The sequence below is a fragment of the Felis catus genome, chromosome D1 (genome assembly GCF_018350175.1).
Source record: "Felis catus isolate Fca126 chromosome D1, F.catus_Fca126_mat1.0, whole genome shotgun sequence".
Taxonomy (NCBI): Eukaryota; Metazoa; Chordata; class Mammalia; order Carnivora; family Felidae; genus Felis; species Felis catus.
This window is the reverse complement of record NC_058377.1, coordinates 21978312-21996004: the sequence shown is the minus strand read 5'-3', so window position 1 is coordinate 21996004 and position 17693 is coordinate 21978312. Positions and strand designations below refer to the sequence as shown.

General features: G+C 36.8%; 1 protein-coding gene across 12 annotated transcripts in view; it reads right to left on the bottom strand.

Annotated features, from left to right (window-relative positions):
- The window catches only part of CCDC15 (coiled-coil domain containing 15), a 96109-nt gene that overhangs the window by 39771 nt on the left and 38645 nt on the right, over positions 1 to 17693 (bottom strand). Inside the window, exon 15 of one of the 12 annotated variants that reach the window (XM_045038494.1) lies at positions 4218 to 8516. The exons of 10 other annotated variants lie outside the window; for them this stretch is intronic. In XM_045038494.1, coding sequence (XP_044894429.1) covers positions 8477 to 8516 — 40 coding nt within the window. In that variant the 3' untranslated portion in view covers positions 4218 to 8476. Of the gene's footprint in view, positions 1 to 4217; positions 8517 to 17693 lie in introns of those variants that run through there. One more of the 12 variants, XM_045038495.1, reaches the window with a different exon arrangement.

Below are 17693 nucleotides of genomic sequence, written 5' to 3'. Positions count from 1 at the left end.
AGTCCAGAAATAAACCAACACATATATGGAAAGCTCATTTTTTAAACACCTTTACTAAGATAAAATTTGAATGCCATACCGCTCACCATCACAGTAATATGAGAACCTGTTCATCGCTCCCAAAAGAAATCTTATATTGGAAAGAAACTCTGTATTCGTTAGCAGTCACTCTCCATCCCCTCCTTCCCAAATCTATAGAGACTATAGATTTGCCTGTTCTAGACATTTCATATAACTGGGATCATACAATATGCAGCCTTTGTGACTGGCTTCTTTCACCTGGCATAATGTTTTCAAAGCCCTACATGTTGTAGCCTGAATCAGTGCTTATTCCTTTTTATTGCTGATATTCCACTGTATAGATATACCACACTTTATTTCTCTATTCATCAGTTTTTGGTCACGCGGGCTGCTTCTACTTCCTGGCTATTATGAATAATGCCGCCACGAACATGTGTGCAGGTTTCTGTGTGGATGTGCATTTCCAGTTCTCTTGGTTATATATCCAGGAGTGGAGCTGCTGAGTCATATGGTAAGTCTGTTGAACCTTTCGAGGAACTGCTAAACTGTTTTCCAAAAACAACTGTACCAGTTGACATTCCCCACCAACAATGTATGGGAATTCTAATTCCTCCATATTCTTATCAACACTTGTTGGTATTTGCTGTTTTTATAACAGCCATGCTCGTGGGTGTGAGGTTTTGATTTGCATTTCCCAATAACTCTTGAGGTTGAGCATCCTTTTAAGTGCTTATTAGCCATTTGTATGTTTGCCTGGGAGAAATGTCTATTTAAATCCTTTTTAATTTAATTGGGATTGTCCTTTTATTACTGAGTTGTAAGAGTTCTTTAAATATTCTGAATACAAGTCCCTTATTAGATATATGATTTGCAAATATTTTCTCCCATTCTGTAGCTGTTTTCTACTTTCTTGATGGTTTTAATTTAATGAAGTCCAACTTATTAATTTTCCCTTCCATTTGTTGTACAACTGATTGTTGACATAGGCACAAGGCAATGCAGTGGAGAAAGGATAGCCTTTTTGACAAATTGATATCCACATGCAAAAAATAACTTCACACCATATATGAAAGTGTGAACTCAAACTAAATTACAAATCTAAATATAAAACCTTAAAGTGATCATCTTTCCAGAAGAAAGCAAAAAAAAAAAAAAATTATGACCTTGGGTTAGGCAACGATTTCTTAAATATAACACCAAAAACATAATCTATTAAGGAACAAACTGAAAAACAGGTATTCATCAAAATTTATTCTGCTCTTTGAAAGACGATGTCAAGATAAAAAGACAAACCACGGTATGGGAGAAAATCTTTGCAAAGCATATATCTGATAAAAAAGACTTGTATCTAGATTATACTAAAGAAGTCTTAAAACTCAGTAAGACAACTCAAAAACTTTGGGTTTGAACAGAAATGTTACCAAAAATGATATACAGATGGCAAATAAATACTTGAAAAGATGCTCAACACCTTCAGATGTATAGGAAATGCAAACTAAAACCACAATGCAATACCATAACACACCTATTCAAATGGTTAAAATAAAAGACTGACTATACCAAATACCAAGTATTGGTGAAGATGTAAAAACTTGAACTCTCTTACACTGCTGGTGGTAAAATTAAATGGCACAACCACTTTGGAAACCAGTATGACAGTTTCTTTAAAAATTTAAATATAAACTTACCATATGATCCAACCATTCTACTCCCAGCTACACTCCCAAGAGAAAAGGTAACATATTTCCAAAGACTTGTACATGAATGTTCATTGCAGTCTTTTTTCTAGTAGCCCTAAACTGGAAACAACCCAAATGTCCATCAAGCTATGAATGGATGGTGTGGTATATCTATAAAATAGAATACTATTGTATAACAAAAAGGAATCAGTCTTGATACTACAGCAAGGATGAATCTAAAAATAATTATGCTGAGTAAAAGGAGCTGGGCACAAGAGTACATGTTGTAATGAGGCAGTATAGGAAAAATAAGAGGAATCTAATTCCTATAAAGTCACTGGTCTAAGGCCAGTTAAGTTTTCATATGCTTAAAGACAGATACCTCCTTCTGGGCAAGAGAACAAACAAGCAGTAACAACTGTTAGAGAATAAAGGTTGTTTGAGCAAAAACAAAAGAAACAGTTTACACAGAAGTAACAATTTAGAGTCAGCTTGAGCAAATATTTCTATTTTTCAGGTACCCTAAAGAATGCTGACCATGGAAAAAGGTATCCTATGACTGTCTTGTGACCAAAGAGTGATATCAGAAGATAATGATCCAGGGACTGAAGGGCACTTCCTCACTCCTAGTCCCCCTGTCCCTGGGAGGAGTGCCTTTATATGCCCTGCATAGTACCCCTTCTGAGCAACATTCCTCTTTCTTGTTGGCTACTTTGTATCCAAGCTATCTCCAAACCAAATATTGACAGAAAGGAAACCAGTGGGTGGTTGCCTAGGGAGGTAGAGACAGGGAGCAAAAGAAAAGTGGGACTACCAGGGGCATGAGTAAACTTTTGGGGATGATAATATGGTCACTGTCTTGACTATGGTAATGGTTTCATGTATATACATGTCAAAGCATCAAAGTTTGTACTTTAAATATGTGCAGTTAATTGAACATTAATTATATTTATTTTTTTAATCCACCTACAAGTAGAGAGGAAATAAGTAGCTCATGGAAAAAAAAATGAAAATCTAAGTAATGAGCTTTTGTTAAAAAAAATATAACAGATTCAAGACTAAACCTTATACGTTGATAATGTCAACCGCTAAAAATTAATTTGAAACAAAAGAGCTGTTGTTTTCTGAACAGTAGTATGAGGCCAATTCACACCCATACCTCTTCAATAAAGCATGGACTGCTGAAAATTCTGGGCTTCTATCCATTTGTGGCAGGCTATTTACTCCAGGGGAATTATGGCCTTCCTTTTAGTTAGATTAACACAGGCATATACTAAAACCCAGGAAGTTGTCTTACAAAGGCTGAAAGATCAGGCACTGGAAAAGTACAAGAGACTCAGTAGTTGTATTGTATATGGAACTCAAGTCCATCCAGATTCTCACAGCTAATCAAGGCCACCTCTAGTAGAGTGACAAGACTACTTTAAACAAGGATTTTCTTACAACTGTTCTCCCACACTTGCCATTCTTTGCTAAGCTAAAATTCTAAGTCTAAATTGAATACTCCTCAAAGAGTATAAAACATAAGCCTATCTTTTATAGTATGATTCAAACTCAAATGCAATGAGGTGAGAAATCTCATTATTGCAACTTGGGCAGACAGAGATGTTTTCATATCAGTGAAGATGAAGATAAAGGCACGTAAGGTGGTGTAGTAGCAATACGAGAAAAGGTAATGTGTGTGGAAAGGCCAAGACAGGCACATACTCGTTCACAACTGACTTTAAAATGTATGTCAGCTTGCTTTCTTAAAACACAATGTGTGAAATAAGCAAGAGAATGACAGGAAAAGATTAAGAGTGCAAAAGTTAAAAGATGAGCCTAAGATCATGAAGGGGCTCTTGGCTAGGGATCTACATTTATAGAGATATTACACCAAAGACAGCCAGTAAAGAGAAGTTGTATTTTGAAGGCATTTATATTTTCTTAGTTCAGTAACTCCTTATGTTGTGAAAAAGGCAAGTGGTAAAAGTTAATGCTCAGATAATGAACCAAATTGAGGTTTTCAATGGTAAAATTTAAACGGCGCCAAGTGAATGACAAAGGAAAAGATTAGCTACTGGTATAATTCTCAAAACCAATTATCCTCTAAGCCAGAAAACTAAGATCTAAGGAAACATGTCAGCATTGTTTTTCAAATGTTGTCTCTTTATATCTTGGTAATAAGACAGTTACTAGAAATAATGGAATCAGCCCTCACTCCCACCCCAACTATTCCTCACATCAAACATCTTGTAAGAGTTGTCTAGACTTTCTGGTTCTATTTCCTGACCTCCTCACCTAAACCAATGTAGCTTATAGGCCCATCAATCGCTGCATCAAAACAACTTTCTCCAAAGTCAATGGTAGTGGTGGTTTACAGGTCATTTAATCCATCTAGAACATATATCCTCAATGGGAGCAATATTGTACCCAAGGTAGCAAAAACTGATTTGAGAGAGCAAAAAAAAAGTTACATATTAAAATAGTCTGTGGCCCTCCAAAAAGTCATAGTACCCAAGTAGAAATACAACATACCTAGGCATTCTTCCTTCACTTCTCACGCTGTAACTTCTCCCCAGGTGACTTTATGCATGCCATCTGCTTCAGTTCCCACCCACTAACACCTGTACCTCAAAAGCTACAGCTCATCATACACAGTTCCTCTGAGATTCAAACCTATTTAACTACCTGCCAATTTGACATCCCCATTTGAATATTTCAAAGGTATTTTCCTGGGGAAAAAATCCACAGCTTTGGTCAGATTCTCAGATTAAGAACTATTGCCATATGGTAATTTCAGAAAGGATCATAAAGTCGAAAATGACAAAGCTAACTTACAAAGTTGACATAAACAGCTATTCTGTAAGTGAGTTCTTATTCTCTGATACCTGTAAGGCCTCTTGTATAAACAGAACTTTCAGTTGATACACAATAGAAACTAAACTAGGCCAGAAATCAACATGTCAATGTATTGGTTGTTTCCAGAGCACTGAAGCAGGCAATGTAATGTACCTACCTAGCTGTAACACCGAAAGTTATTCTGAAACTAGTGTCAGACTTGGAGTAAAAGAGAGTAAGAATACAAAACACTGCAAATTGGTCCATAAACTTGCTATGCTGAGTGTTGGCACAACTAAACAAGTATATAGGTCAACACTGACACTTTGAAAAGAATCCTGAAGATAAAGCAGTATCACAGGCAAACAGCATTTAAAATAGTTTTATCATTCCAACAGTTCAAAAATTCTTGTTGGTCATCCTCCATATTAATAAGGCCACACTACTAACCCTTTACAAAGTTAAACTAAAATACAGACCTGAAACTAAAAATGAGGCCTATCTTTTTGGCTCTATGGTATTTTTCTTCCAGAGCCAGCAATGTGCCAACACCGATATTCTCAAATAAGAGGAATTCTGCTTGTGGATTAAAACACAGGTCTATTTCAGGGGTTAAAGTGGTGCCCTGTTAGAAAAATAACTTCTCAAGGACATGAAAGAAATCTTCCTCTTTGGCACAACAGGATTAAGGTCTAATCTAGCAGGTCTAAATCTTTGCTTGCTGATCCTGTTTTTCTATTCAACCTTTCTGTCTGCTCACTTCCTGATTCTGATAAGTACTCTTCCTTAGTGATTTCTGAAATCATTGTTAAAAATAACATAACATTTCCTACTGGATTCTCTAGTTGGATTTCCTTTAAGCACCTCAAACCCAGTATGCCCCAAACTAAACTTATTCTCTCCACATCTACCTCCTTCCAGGCAAATCTGTTTTAGATTTTACCTGGTGACCTAATTCATAAACTTGGGACTTAACCCTGAATTCTCCTCTGACAAAATTTTATGGACTCTCTCTTATGAGGCTCTTAAAATTGTCTCCTTCTCATTGCCTCCTTGGTTCTGGCTTATTTGAAAGGTGGTGTTTCAGACTTCAAAGAGGTTGGGTGCCTGAAATCCAATAAATTTGGGACTGAATTCCAGTTCTGCCATTGCTAAGTGTGATCTTAATCTTAGGCAAATTACTTAACCTCATTTTCTCTTCTACAAGATTAAAATAAAAATCAAATTTATCTCATAAGGTTATGGAAACAAGTAAATGAGCTAATGCCTCTAGAACACTCAACACAGTGCCGGGACACATTGTAAACACTCAGTGAATGGCAGCCACCACTATCCTGCAGAATTGTATCAATTAAATGAGACCATAATGAATGTAAAGCATTTGACACACAGTAAGGACTTCATATAATAATCCTTGTTAAAAAAACCAATTTCCTCTCTCATCTTCTAAGTGTATTATTTCAATAATCTCCTAACATCTAGTTCTTAATCACCTTATCCATTCTAAATGGCTCCTGCTTTCAGGATAAAATCCAAATCCCTTCTCATGACATACAAAGCTGTTTATGATCTTGTCTTTGTTTTTTAAGACTTACCTCTTGCCATTCTTTTAGCTCCAATCATATGCAACTCAGAAGTGTCATATTTTCTCAAGTCACTGCTTTTACAATGTTATTCCTTTTACCTAAGATTCCCATCTACTCTTTTCTCCAAACCAATTACAATTTTTTTTTTTAAGTAAATTTCATGTCCAGTGTGGAGCCCCATGCAGGGCATTTACTCACAACCGAGATCAAGAGTTGAAGGCTTGACTGATTGAGTCACCCAGGCACCTCCAACTACACTTCTGTCTCATACTACTGCTTCTAATCCTTCAAGAATCAGCCCAGGAAGCCTTCTGCTACAAACATACCCCCAATTCTGAGTTCAAAACACAGTTGCTGTACCCCCATATATTCTTGCGATTTTTTATTCTAATGATATTAAAAGAACTATTTTATTTTACTTGAGATTTTTATACTTATGTTGGTAAGAGAATTTAGTCTGTAACATCGCTTTATTGTAATGCCTTTGTCAGGTTGGCAGTGAGATTATACTGGCCTCTATAATTATTTGGGAAATATTCCCGGTTTTCCATTCTCTGGAATAATGTAAAACTTGGTATTATTTTTCCTTAAATACTTGGCAACTAACATTTATCGAGCAGCTACTGTGCCAGGTTGAGCACATTCATATGTTACCTCATTTAATCCTCATGGCAACTTCAGGAAGTATATACTGCTATTATCCCTTTCCCACACAGCTGGTAGGTAGCAGAGACGGGACCTGAACACTTATCTCCACATGCTCTTAACCACATGCTATACTGTCTTGTAATACTTAATATATGGTATTATAACTATGTAATTCATTTGCCTGCTTCCCCATTCATGAGTGAAATCTATCTAGTAAGATCTTTGTGAAGAGTGGGATGATGTGTTTCATTTGTTGCAACCCCTAAGTCTAGCCATCATGTCCACCAATTAATAGATACTCAATAAATTGCTCCTAAATGAATGAATGAAAACATATTATTTGATTCTTAAAACAACTGAATGAGGTGAAGCAGTTATTATCAATTTCTGTCTAGAAAGAAGATATATGTTTATTTTAGAATGCTGCTAAAGTGGTTTTGCCTTTTTTTAAAGCTGTTTTGTCTTTCAGTTAAATCATAACTTCCATGCAAAAAAAGGCATGCGTGATTTCATTTCTTCAACAAGGAAGAAGCAAAAAATAATAATTTTTAATTGTTTGCAAATGATTGACAACAGATTTAATTTTCTGATACCATCTGTAAGACAGAGACCTTCATATTTTTTCTGGGGTCAAGAGTATAAATCAAAGAAGGAAAAGATTATCCAGTGAGAAAATGGCAATACAACAAAAGCCTTAAGCAGAAAAGCTTTCAAAGAAGGTCAGCATATAGCTAAAGAAGAATTCCCCACTGACTATGCCATGTGGTAGGCATGTCATAAGAAGATTTAGGTTAGACATAAAACATCCACAGCAGGGATGTCTTGGCTTCAGTTATTTGAACTGAACTAAATTTCTGTTCTTTTGCTTGAAGAGTTGATAAAATGCTTACATACTGGCATTACAGAAATAAAAGGATTTTTGATGTAGATCAGATCATAATTATGGTTAAATGACTAGGTGACAGTAAGACAAATCGAGCCTACATATAAGAATGAACTTCCTGAGAACCAATGTCCTTAGATTCTGAAACTATTATCCAGGAAGATTATATATTTATGGCCCTGATGAACATTGAAAATAGAAAACAATCTTTGAAATATTTAAATAGAATCCTGGCTTAAAGGTTACCCTAGACAACATCATGAGGATTTTTTCAAGCCTCTTCCACCCCAATCCTAAACATGTACAGAAAATTGTTTATTGCAGCAGTTTCTGTCAAGCGGTTTTTAAGACAACAATATTCTAATATATCTTGAGGGGAGAAAAAGCATGTGAGAATACAAACATACTAAAGAACCTATTAAACACCTCAGAGGAAAACCATTCTCACCCATGAATTGCCACATAAAACTTTCAGAAGTCCTTGTACTCTCTATTACGAAATACACAGGATATTCAGCAGCAAGGGGCCCCTGCAGATATTGTTTAGGCTCTCAAAGTCAAAAATACTAATGATAAAAAATTTGAAAAATTAAGAAACATGGAACAGGAGAAAATTATTTATTTTTAGCATCCAAACACAATTCTCAAACATCTTGGAATGTTTTATTTTAGTCATCTTTTTCATCATCATTGGTTGTGCAAAAAGCTTTGTTTCCATTGGGTCCATGGCTTGGGAAAAGTTCAGGCGTGTTTAAGAAGCTGCCCTGGGGCAGGAGGCAGAGATTTGGGCAGAAGTTCCAAGGACAATCAGGCAAGATCGCCATGAAAACGAAATATTTTCATGTCAAGACAAAATTGCAAGTTTTCCATAATCCACTGCTAAAACAAAGAGGAGAATGGCTTTAAAAAAAGAATTAGTTCCAAAGACAGGGGCATGCAAGAGTGCCCCTCAAAGGCCACTGGGCTACTATTTCACTTGGGATTTTACATTTATATTGAGGAGAGAAATTAGTCTGTAATGTTGCTTTCTCGTAATGTCCTTGTCAGGCTAGTATTAACGTTATGCTGGCCTCTACAATTATTCGGGGAGAATTCCCTATTTTCCATTCTCTAGAATAGTTTATGTAAAACTTGGTGTTGTTCTTCCTTTAAATATTTGGCAAGAATCCCCCAGTGAAGACATCTGAGTCTGGACCTGAACATGAATTTTTCTCTTTGGTAAGATTTTTTTTTTAAGCTTATTTATTTATTTTTGAAACACACACACAGAGAGAGAGAGAGAGAGAGAGAGAGAGAGAGAGAGAACAAGCAGGGAAAGGGCAGAGAGAGAAGGAGAGAGAGAATCTGACGCAGGCTTCTCACTGCCAGCGTGGAGCCCGACCCAGGGCTCAAACCCATAAACCATGAGATCATGACCTGAGCCAAAATTAAGAGTCAATATTTAACTGACTCAGCCACCCAGGCACCTCTCTTTTTGGTAAGATTTTTAATAACTGATTTACCGTCTTTAAGTGGTATGGAGTGACTCAGATTTCTATTTCTTCTTGCACTGATATTTTTTATTTTTAAAGGAGTTTCTCTTTCATCAAAATGATCCAAATTTTTTAGCATGAAGTTGTTCATAATGTCCTTTTATATCATTTAATGTCTCTAGGCTCTGTAGTAATGGCTCATTTTTCATTCTAATATTGGTAGTGTTGTCTCTCTTTTCTTTTTTACTGATTAGTAAAAGTGGTATGTGCCTGGAAAAACTAAATTTTCAAAGAACTTTTGGCTTTGTTGGTTTTCTCCATTGTATATTTGTTTTCCATTTCTGGATGATTTCTGCTCTTTATGACTTCCTTCCTCTTCTTTGATTTGCTATTTTTTCCTAGCTTCTTAAAGATGGAAAGTTAAAACATTGATTTTTACCCTCTTTACTTTTTCTGATAACTGCAATTAAGGCTCTAATATTCCTTCTAAGCACTGTTTTAGCTGCACCTGACAAGTTTTGATCTGTTACATTTTCATTATTCTCTTCACAGCACTTCCTGATAATTTCTATTGTAATTTTATTTTTGACTCAGAATTCCTTTAAAATGTACTGCTCATTGATTTCTAGCTTAACATCACTATAGTCAGAGAACATGTCTGGAAAATAAGCCAGGATACAATCAATCTCGGTAAATGTGCCATGGACACTTAAAAAGAGTATATTCTATCATTGTTCAGTGTTTTTATGAATACTTTTATTTTCCTTGAGGAAATATTTAGCAGCAAAAAGGATAGTTCATAAGGTAGGTGTATGTTTAACTATATAATATACTAAACAGTTTTCCAAAGTGGTTATGCTCTTTTCCACTTTCACTACCAATACATCAGTTGTAACTTGTCTACATCCTTGCCAATATCTGACACTGTTGATATTGTCTACATTGCTGGAAGGGGCCAAGATGGCAGAACAGCATGGAAGTTTTTTTTGCATCTCTCATCCTTGAAATGCAGCCAGATCAACACTAAACCATCTTGCACACCTAGAAAACTGATTTGAGGATTAACACAATAATCTGCACAACCTGAACCACAAAATTCAGCAGGTACACAGTGTGGAGAGGTAAACTGGGGACAGAGAAGCCATGGAAAGCAGGGAGCTGTTTTTGCTTGCAGAGAGAGGATGGAGACTGGGGGAAAGTATGGGAAAAGCACCACCCCCCGAAAGCAGCTGGATAGAAAGCGGAAGACTGGAAACAGCTGCAAAGGACTGAACAAAAAAGGGAAAAAGGAGATAGGAGTTTAAATTCCATTTAGACTCTAAAAACAGGGGGAGTGCAGAGTCTGAAACTCTGCAGCTCGATACCTGGCAGTGCTCTGGTGGGAAAGGCAAATCCCTAGGAGCAGAGAGCGAGGTCCAAGGGGTCCTCGGGCCACATGGGGAAAGGCAGCTCCCCTGCTGGGAGAATATTGGTAGAGACGACGTGGCCTTCCCACAGGCAAAGGTCCCAGCAGATCTTGGAGAAGGGCCACCACATTCACCGGTGTTGGAACAAGGACATTAAGGGTGAAACCTGGTACCAGATGTGTGTTGTGATTTGCCAAAATCCCTGAAATGCTGCTGCTACACAACTGCAGGAACTTTTACTGGGGCTGGCTGGCACCCAGCCACAGTCTCTGAGCATCGGCAGCAGCATGGTCTCCCGAACATTCCTGGGGCCAGTCAAGCACCCGGCCATTGCTCAGTGAGACCCTCCCCCAGAGAGTTGGAGTGGGTAACAGTCACAGTTGGGAAACACGGCCCCATCTGAGATAAAATTCTGGATGGAGGTGCCTCCTGGCAGCCTGATGGCTTGGTCACGGACAGTGTAGAAGCAGAGAATGGACTTAAGCCGGAGACAAAAGAGGGATGCTTGATTGCCGTTTGGGGAGTGCACAGAGTCCTGAAACTAGATATTGGGTAGCTGGGTGATGCCATTTTCACCCCTCCTGTGCATGCACATACATACCTACAACAATACACTCCAGTAAGCTAAGCAACACCATCTAGTAGAGAATGGAGCTATTACACTAAGCCCCGCCCAACTGGGCCAACTGCGCTCTTGACGAACACAAGTCTCTCTGCCTACTTAGTTTATGGACTATAAAATGCTTCATAGTGTGACTTCTACAGGAAAATGGTTGTAATTTCAATTTGTTTTCATTCTGTTCGCTGGTACATCTATTCAATTTTTTCTTCTTTTTCTCTTCTTATTCATGAATACAGAAAGGGAAAAATTTATTTTTATTTTCCATTTTTATTAAAAATATTTCTTTCATTTTTTTCTATAATACTTTTTACTTTTTTGTATCTATCTTAAATTCTATTTTATTTTCATCATTTCATTTTATTCTACTTTATTGTGTTCATTTTTTCAAATTTTCACATTTTCCTTTTTTTCCCTTTTTTTTCTTTTATCTTTCCCTTTTTTCTCTAATCTATCAAGCTTCTTTCAACAACCAGACCAAAACACACCTAATATCTAGCATCCTTTATTTGATTTTTGTGTGTATTGTTTTTTAATTTTTTAATTTTTATTTTTTTTACATTATTCCTTTTCTTACTTCAAAATGATGAAATGAAGGAATTCATCCCAAAATAAAGGACAGGAAGAAATGACAGCCAGGGACTTAATCAACACAGATATAAGCAAGATGTCTGAACCAGAACTTAGAATCATGATAATAAGAATACTACCTGGGGTTGAAAACAGATTGGAATCGCTTTCTGTGAAGATGAAAGTCAAGATGAAATAAAAAATGCTATAACTGAGCTGCAATCTCGATGGTTGCTCTGGCGGCAAGGATAGATGAAGCAGAGCAGTCAATCAGCAATATAGAGGACAAACTTACGGTGAATAATGAAGCAGGGGAAGACTAAGGCAAAAGAGCACGATATAAGAATTAGAGAATTCAGTGACTCATTAAAAAGGAATGACATCAGAATCATAGGGGCCCCAGAAGATGAAGAGAGAGAAAATGGGGTAGGTTTATGTGAGCAAATCATGGCGCAAAACTTTCCTAACCTAGGGAAAGACACAGACATTAAAATCCAGGAAGCACAGAAGACTCCCATTAGATTCAACAAAAACCAACCATCAACAAGGCATATCGTAGTCAAATTCACAAAATACTCAGCAAGGAAAGAATCAGGAAAGCAGCGGGGGAAAAAAAAGTCTTTAACCTATAAGGGAAGACAGATCAGATTTGCAGCAGACCTATCCACAGAAACTCGGCAGGCCAGAAAGGACTGGCAGTATATATTCAATGTGCTGAATCAGAAAAATATGCAGCCAAGAATTCCTTATCCAGAAGGCTGTCATTCAAAATAAAAGGAGAGATTAAAAGTTTCCCCAGCAAACAAAAACTAAAGGAGTTTGTGACCACTAAACCAGTCCTATGAGAACTTTCAAGGGGCACTCTCTGAGGGGAGAAAAGATGAAAAAACAAAAACAAACATGAAAACAAACAAAAAAAGACCAAAAGCAACAAAGACTAGAAAGGACCAGAGAACAGAAACTCCAACTCTACAGGCAATATAATGGCAATAAATTCATATCTTTCAGTACTCACTCTAAATGTCAGTGAACTAAACGTTCCAATCAAAAGACACAGGGTAACAGAATGGATAAGAAAACAAGATCCATCTATATGCTATTTACAAGAGATCCATTTTAGACCGAAAGACACCTTCAGACTGAAAGTAAGGGGATGGAGAACCATCTATCATGCTAATGGTCAACAAAAGAAAGCCAGAGTAGCCATACTTACATCAGGCAATCTAGACTTTAAAATGAGGACTGTATCAAGAGATGGAGAACGGCATTATATCATAATTAAGGGGTCTATCCACCAAAAAGACCTAACAATTGTAAACATTTATGTGCCAAATGTGAGAGCACCCAAATATATAAGTCAATTAATCACAAACATAAAGAAACTCATTGATAGTAATATCATAATAGTAGGGAATTTCAACACCCCACTCACAGCAATGGACAGATCATCTAATCAAAAAATCAACAAGGAAAGAATGGCTTTTAATGACACACTGGACCAGATGGATTTAACAGATATATTCAGAACATTTCATCCTAAATTAGCAGAATATACATTCTTCTCCAGTGCACATGGAACGTTCTCCAGAATAGACCACATACTGGGTCTCAACAGCCCTCAACAAGTACAGAAAGACTGAGATCATACCGTGCATATTTTCAGACCACAACACTATAAAACTCGAAATCAACCACAAGAAAAAATGTGGAAAGATAACAAATACTTGGAGACTAAAGAACATCCTACTAAAGAATAAATGGGCGAACCAAGAAGTTAAAGAGGAAATTAAAAAGTACATGGAAGCCAATGAAAATGATAACACCACAGCCCAAAACCTCTGGGATGCAGCAAAGGCAGTCATAAGAAGGAAGCATACAGCAATCCAGGCCTTCCTAAAGAAGGAAGAAAGGTCTCAGATACACAACCTACCCTTATACCTTAAAGAGCTGGAAAAAGAACAGCAAATAAAACCCCAAACAAGCATAAGACAGGAAATAATAATTAGAGCAGAAATCTATGCTATCAAAACCAAAAAAACAGAACAGATTAATGAAACCAGAAGCTGGTTCTTTGAAAGAATTAACAAAATTGACAAACTACTAGCCAGTTTGATCAAAAAGAAAAAGGGCCCAAATAAATAAAATCACGAATGATAGAGGAGAGATCACAACCAACACTGAAGAAATACAGACAATAATAGAATATTATGAGCAATTGTACACCAATAAAATGGGCAATCTGGAAGAAATGGACAAATTCCTAGAAACATATAAACTACCAAAACTGAAACAGGAAGAAATAGAAAATTTGAACAGACCCATAACCAGCAAACATATTGAATTAGTAATCAAAAATGTCCCAAAAAACAAGAGTCCAAGGCCGGATGGCTTTCCAGTGGAATTCTACCAAACATTTAAAGAAGAGTTAACATCAATTCTTTCGAAGCTGTCCCAAAAAATAGAAATGAAAGGAAAACTTCAAACCTCATTCTTTAAAGCCAGCATTACCTTGATTCCAAAAGCAGAGACTCCACTAAAAAGGAGAACTACAGACCAATTTCCCTGATGAACATGGATGCAAAAATCCTCAACAAGATACTAGCCAACTGGATTCCACAATACATTAAAAGAATTACTCACCACGACCAAATGGAATTACAGCTGGTATGCAGAGCTGGCTCAATATCCACAAAACAATCAATGTGATATATCACATCAATCAAAGAAAGGACAAGAACCACATGATCCTCTCAATAGATGCAGAGAAAGCATTTGACAAAATATAACATCCTTTCTTGATAAAAACCCTCAAGAAAGTAGGGATAGAAGGATCAAACCTCAAAATCATAAAAGCCATATATGAAAGACCCACCACTACTATCATTCTCAGTGGGGAAAAACTGAGAGCTTTCCCCCTAAAGTCAGTATCACAACAGGGATATCCACTCTTACCACTGTTATTCAACACAGTATTATAAGTCCTGGCCTCAGCAACCAGACAACACAAAGGAATAAAATTATACATTGAAAACTATAGAAAGCTTATGAAAGAAATTGAAGACACACAACAAAAAAGGAAAAATATTGCATGTTCCTGGATTAGAAGAACATTGTTAAAATGCCAATACTACCCAAAGCAATCTACATATTCAATGCAATCCCTATCAAAATAACACCAGCATTCTTCACAGAACTAGAACAAACAATCCTAAAACTTGTATGGAACCAGAAAAGACCCTGAATACCCAAAGCAATCTTGAAAAAGAAAACCGAAGCTGGAGGCATCACAATCCCAGACTTCAAGATGTATTACCAAGCTGTAATCATTAAGACAGTATGGTACTGGCACAAAAAAAGACACTCAGATCAATGGAACAGAATAGAGAACCCAGAAATGTACCCACAAACATATGGCCAACTAATCTTTGACAAAGCAGGAAAGAATATCCAATGAAATAAAGACAGTCTCTTCAGCAAATGGTACTGAGAAAACTGAACACCAACATGCAGAAAAATGAACCTGGACCATTTTCTTACACCATACACAAAAATAAACTCAAAATGGATGAAGGACCTAAATGTAAGACAGGAAGCCATCAAAATCTTAGAGGAGAAAGCAGGCAAAAACCTCTTTGACCTCGGGCTCAGCAACTTCTTATTTAACATGTCTCCAGAGGCAGGGGAAACGAAAAAAAATAAACAAAAGCAAAAACAAAAACAAAGTCCTGAACTACCAGGACTTCATCAAGATAAAAAGCTTTTGCACAGCAAAGGAAACAATCAGCAAAACTAAAAGGCAACCGACAGAATGGGAGAAGACATTTGCAAATGACATATCAGATAAAGGGTTAGTATTCAAAATCTATAAAGAATTTATGAAACTCAACACCCAAAAAAACAAACAATCCAGAGAAGAAATGGGCAAAAGACATGAATAGACACTTCTCCAAAGAAGACATCCAGATGGATAACAGACACATGAAAAAAATGCTCAACATCATTCATCATCAGGTTAATACAAATCAAAACCACAATGAGATACCACCTCACATCTGTCAGAATGGCTAACATTAACAACTCAGGCAACATATGTTGGCGAGGATGTGGAGAAAGAGGATCTCTTTCTCTGGTAGGATCTCTTTCTCTGCTGGTGGGAATGCAAACTGGTGCAGACACTCTGGAAAACAGTATGGAGGTTCCTCAAAAAATTAAAAATAGAACTACCCTACAACCCAGCAATTGCACTACTAGGTTATTTATCCAAGGGGTACATGTGTGTTGTTTTGAAGGGGCGCATGCACCCCAATGTTTACAGCAGCACTATCAACAAAAGCCAAAGTATGGAAAGAGCCCAAATGTCTACTGACAGATGAATGGATAAAGAAGATGTGGTATATATATACAATGGAGTATTACTTGGCAATCAAAAAGAATGAGATCTTGCCATTTGCAACTACGTGGATGGAACTAGAGGGTATTATGATAAGCAAAATTAGTCAGAGAAAGACAAGTATATGAATTCACTCATATGAGAAATTTAAGATACAAAACAGATGAACATAAGGGAAGGGAAGCAAAAATAATATAAAAACAGGGAGGGGGACAAAACACAAGAGACTCTTAAATATAGAGAATAGAAGCTGCTGAAGGAGTTGTGGGAGGGGGGATGGGCTAAATGGGTAAGGGGCATTAAGGAATCTACTCCTGAAATCATTGTTGCACTATATGCTAACTACCTTGGATATAAATTTAAAAATTAATTAATTAATTAATTAAAAAAATACAACCACAAAAAATAATTGGATTCTATATGTATTAGCAACTATTAATAAATACATTTCTTGGTTTAAACTTAAGAAAAATATTGTCTACATCCTTACCAATATCTGATATCCCCTTCCCCCTCCTTCTTCAAGCTATTCCAGTAAGTATGAAGTGGTATCTCATTGTGTATCTACTGAGTTACCATTTTAAGATTCTATTTGTCAATTCCAGACTTTCTATTTTATTCTATTTTATAGATTCCAATCTCTGGTGAAATTCTCCATATCTTCATCTATTTTTTTCATCTTTTCCTTTATTTACTTGAGTATAGTAATCAACTGTTTTAAAGTCCTTGTCTGCTAACACCAATATCTATTTCATCTGTGAGTCTGCTTCTGTTGTCTCTTTTTCCTCTTGGCTTTTGGTCATGTGGTCCTATCTCTTGATATGCCTAAAAATTTCTGATTGAACGCTGAATGTTGTTTTGAAACAAATTTAGAAGGACGCCTGGGTGGTTCAGTCTTAGGTTAAGCGTCTGACTTCATCTCACAATTTGTGAGTTTGAGCCCCACATCAGGCTCCGTGCTGACAGCTCAGAGCCTGGAGCCTGCTTCGGATTCTGTGTCTCCCTGTCTCTCTGCCCCTCTTCTGCTCATGCTCTGTGTGTGTGTGTGTGTGTGTGTGTGTGTGTGTGTGTGTGTGTGTCAAAAATAAATAGACATTAAAAGCAAATTTTAAACAAATTTAGAAACACCAAATGATATTATCTATGATCAAAAAAAAGTTCACTCTTTGCTAGGCAAAGATGGCAGGGTACAACACCTTAATCCAATCAGGCACTCTGCAGAATCAAGGCAGATTTACAGTTTAATTAAGGTTTATCCTACAGTTGGTTAGACCATCTTGTTAGTGTATAACTCTCCATGTTCCTGTAGAAGTCTTCAGTCTCTTTTTGACTGAAAGTCTGGTATATTCACTGGGCCCTACCTCCCCTACCTCGTGCTGGTGGGTCTATAATCTGTGAGATTATAGAAAATTTGTTTTCCAGAAGTTTTCAACTTAGACCTTCAGCCTTCTTTATTGCACAAACTTAGACATTGTCTTAAGGAGAAAACTGATAGAGTGTTTGAAGACTCCTCAAAGTCTACAATTTTGTTAGTTCAGCACCTGAAAACCAACAAAAGTTCCCCTTGAATCTCTGTCTCCCCAAAATAGTTCTGTTTTT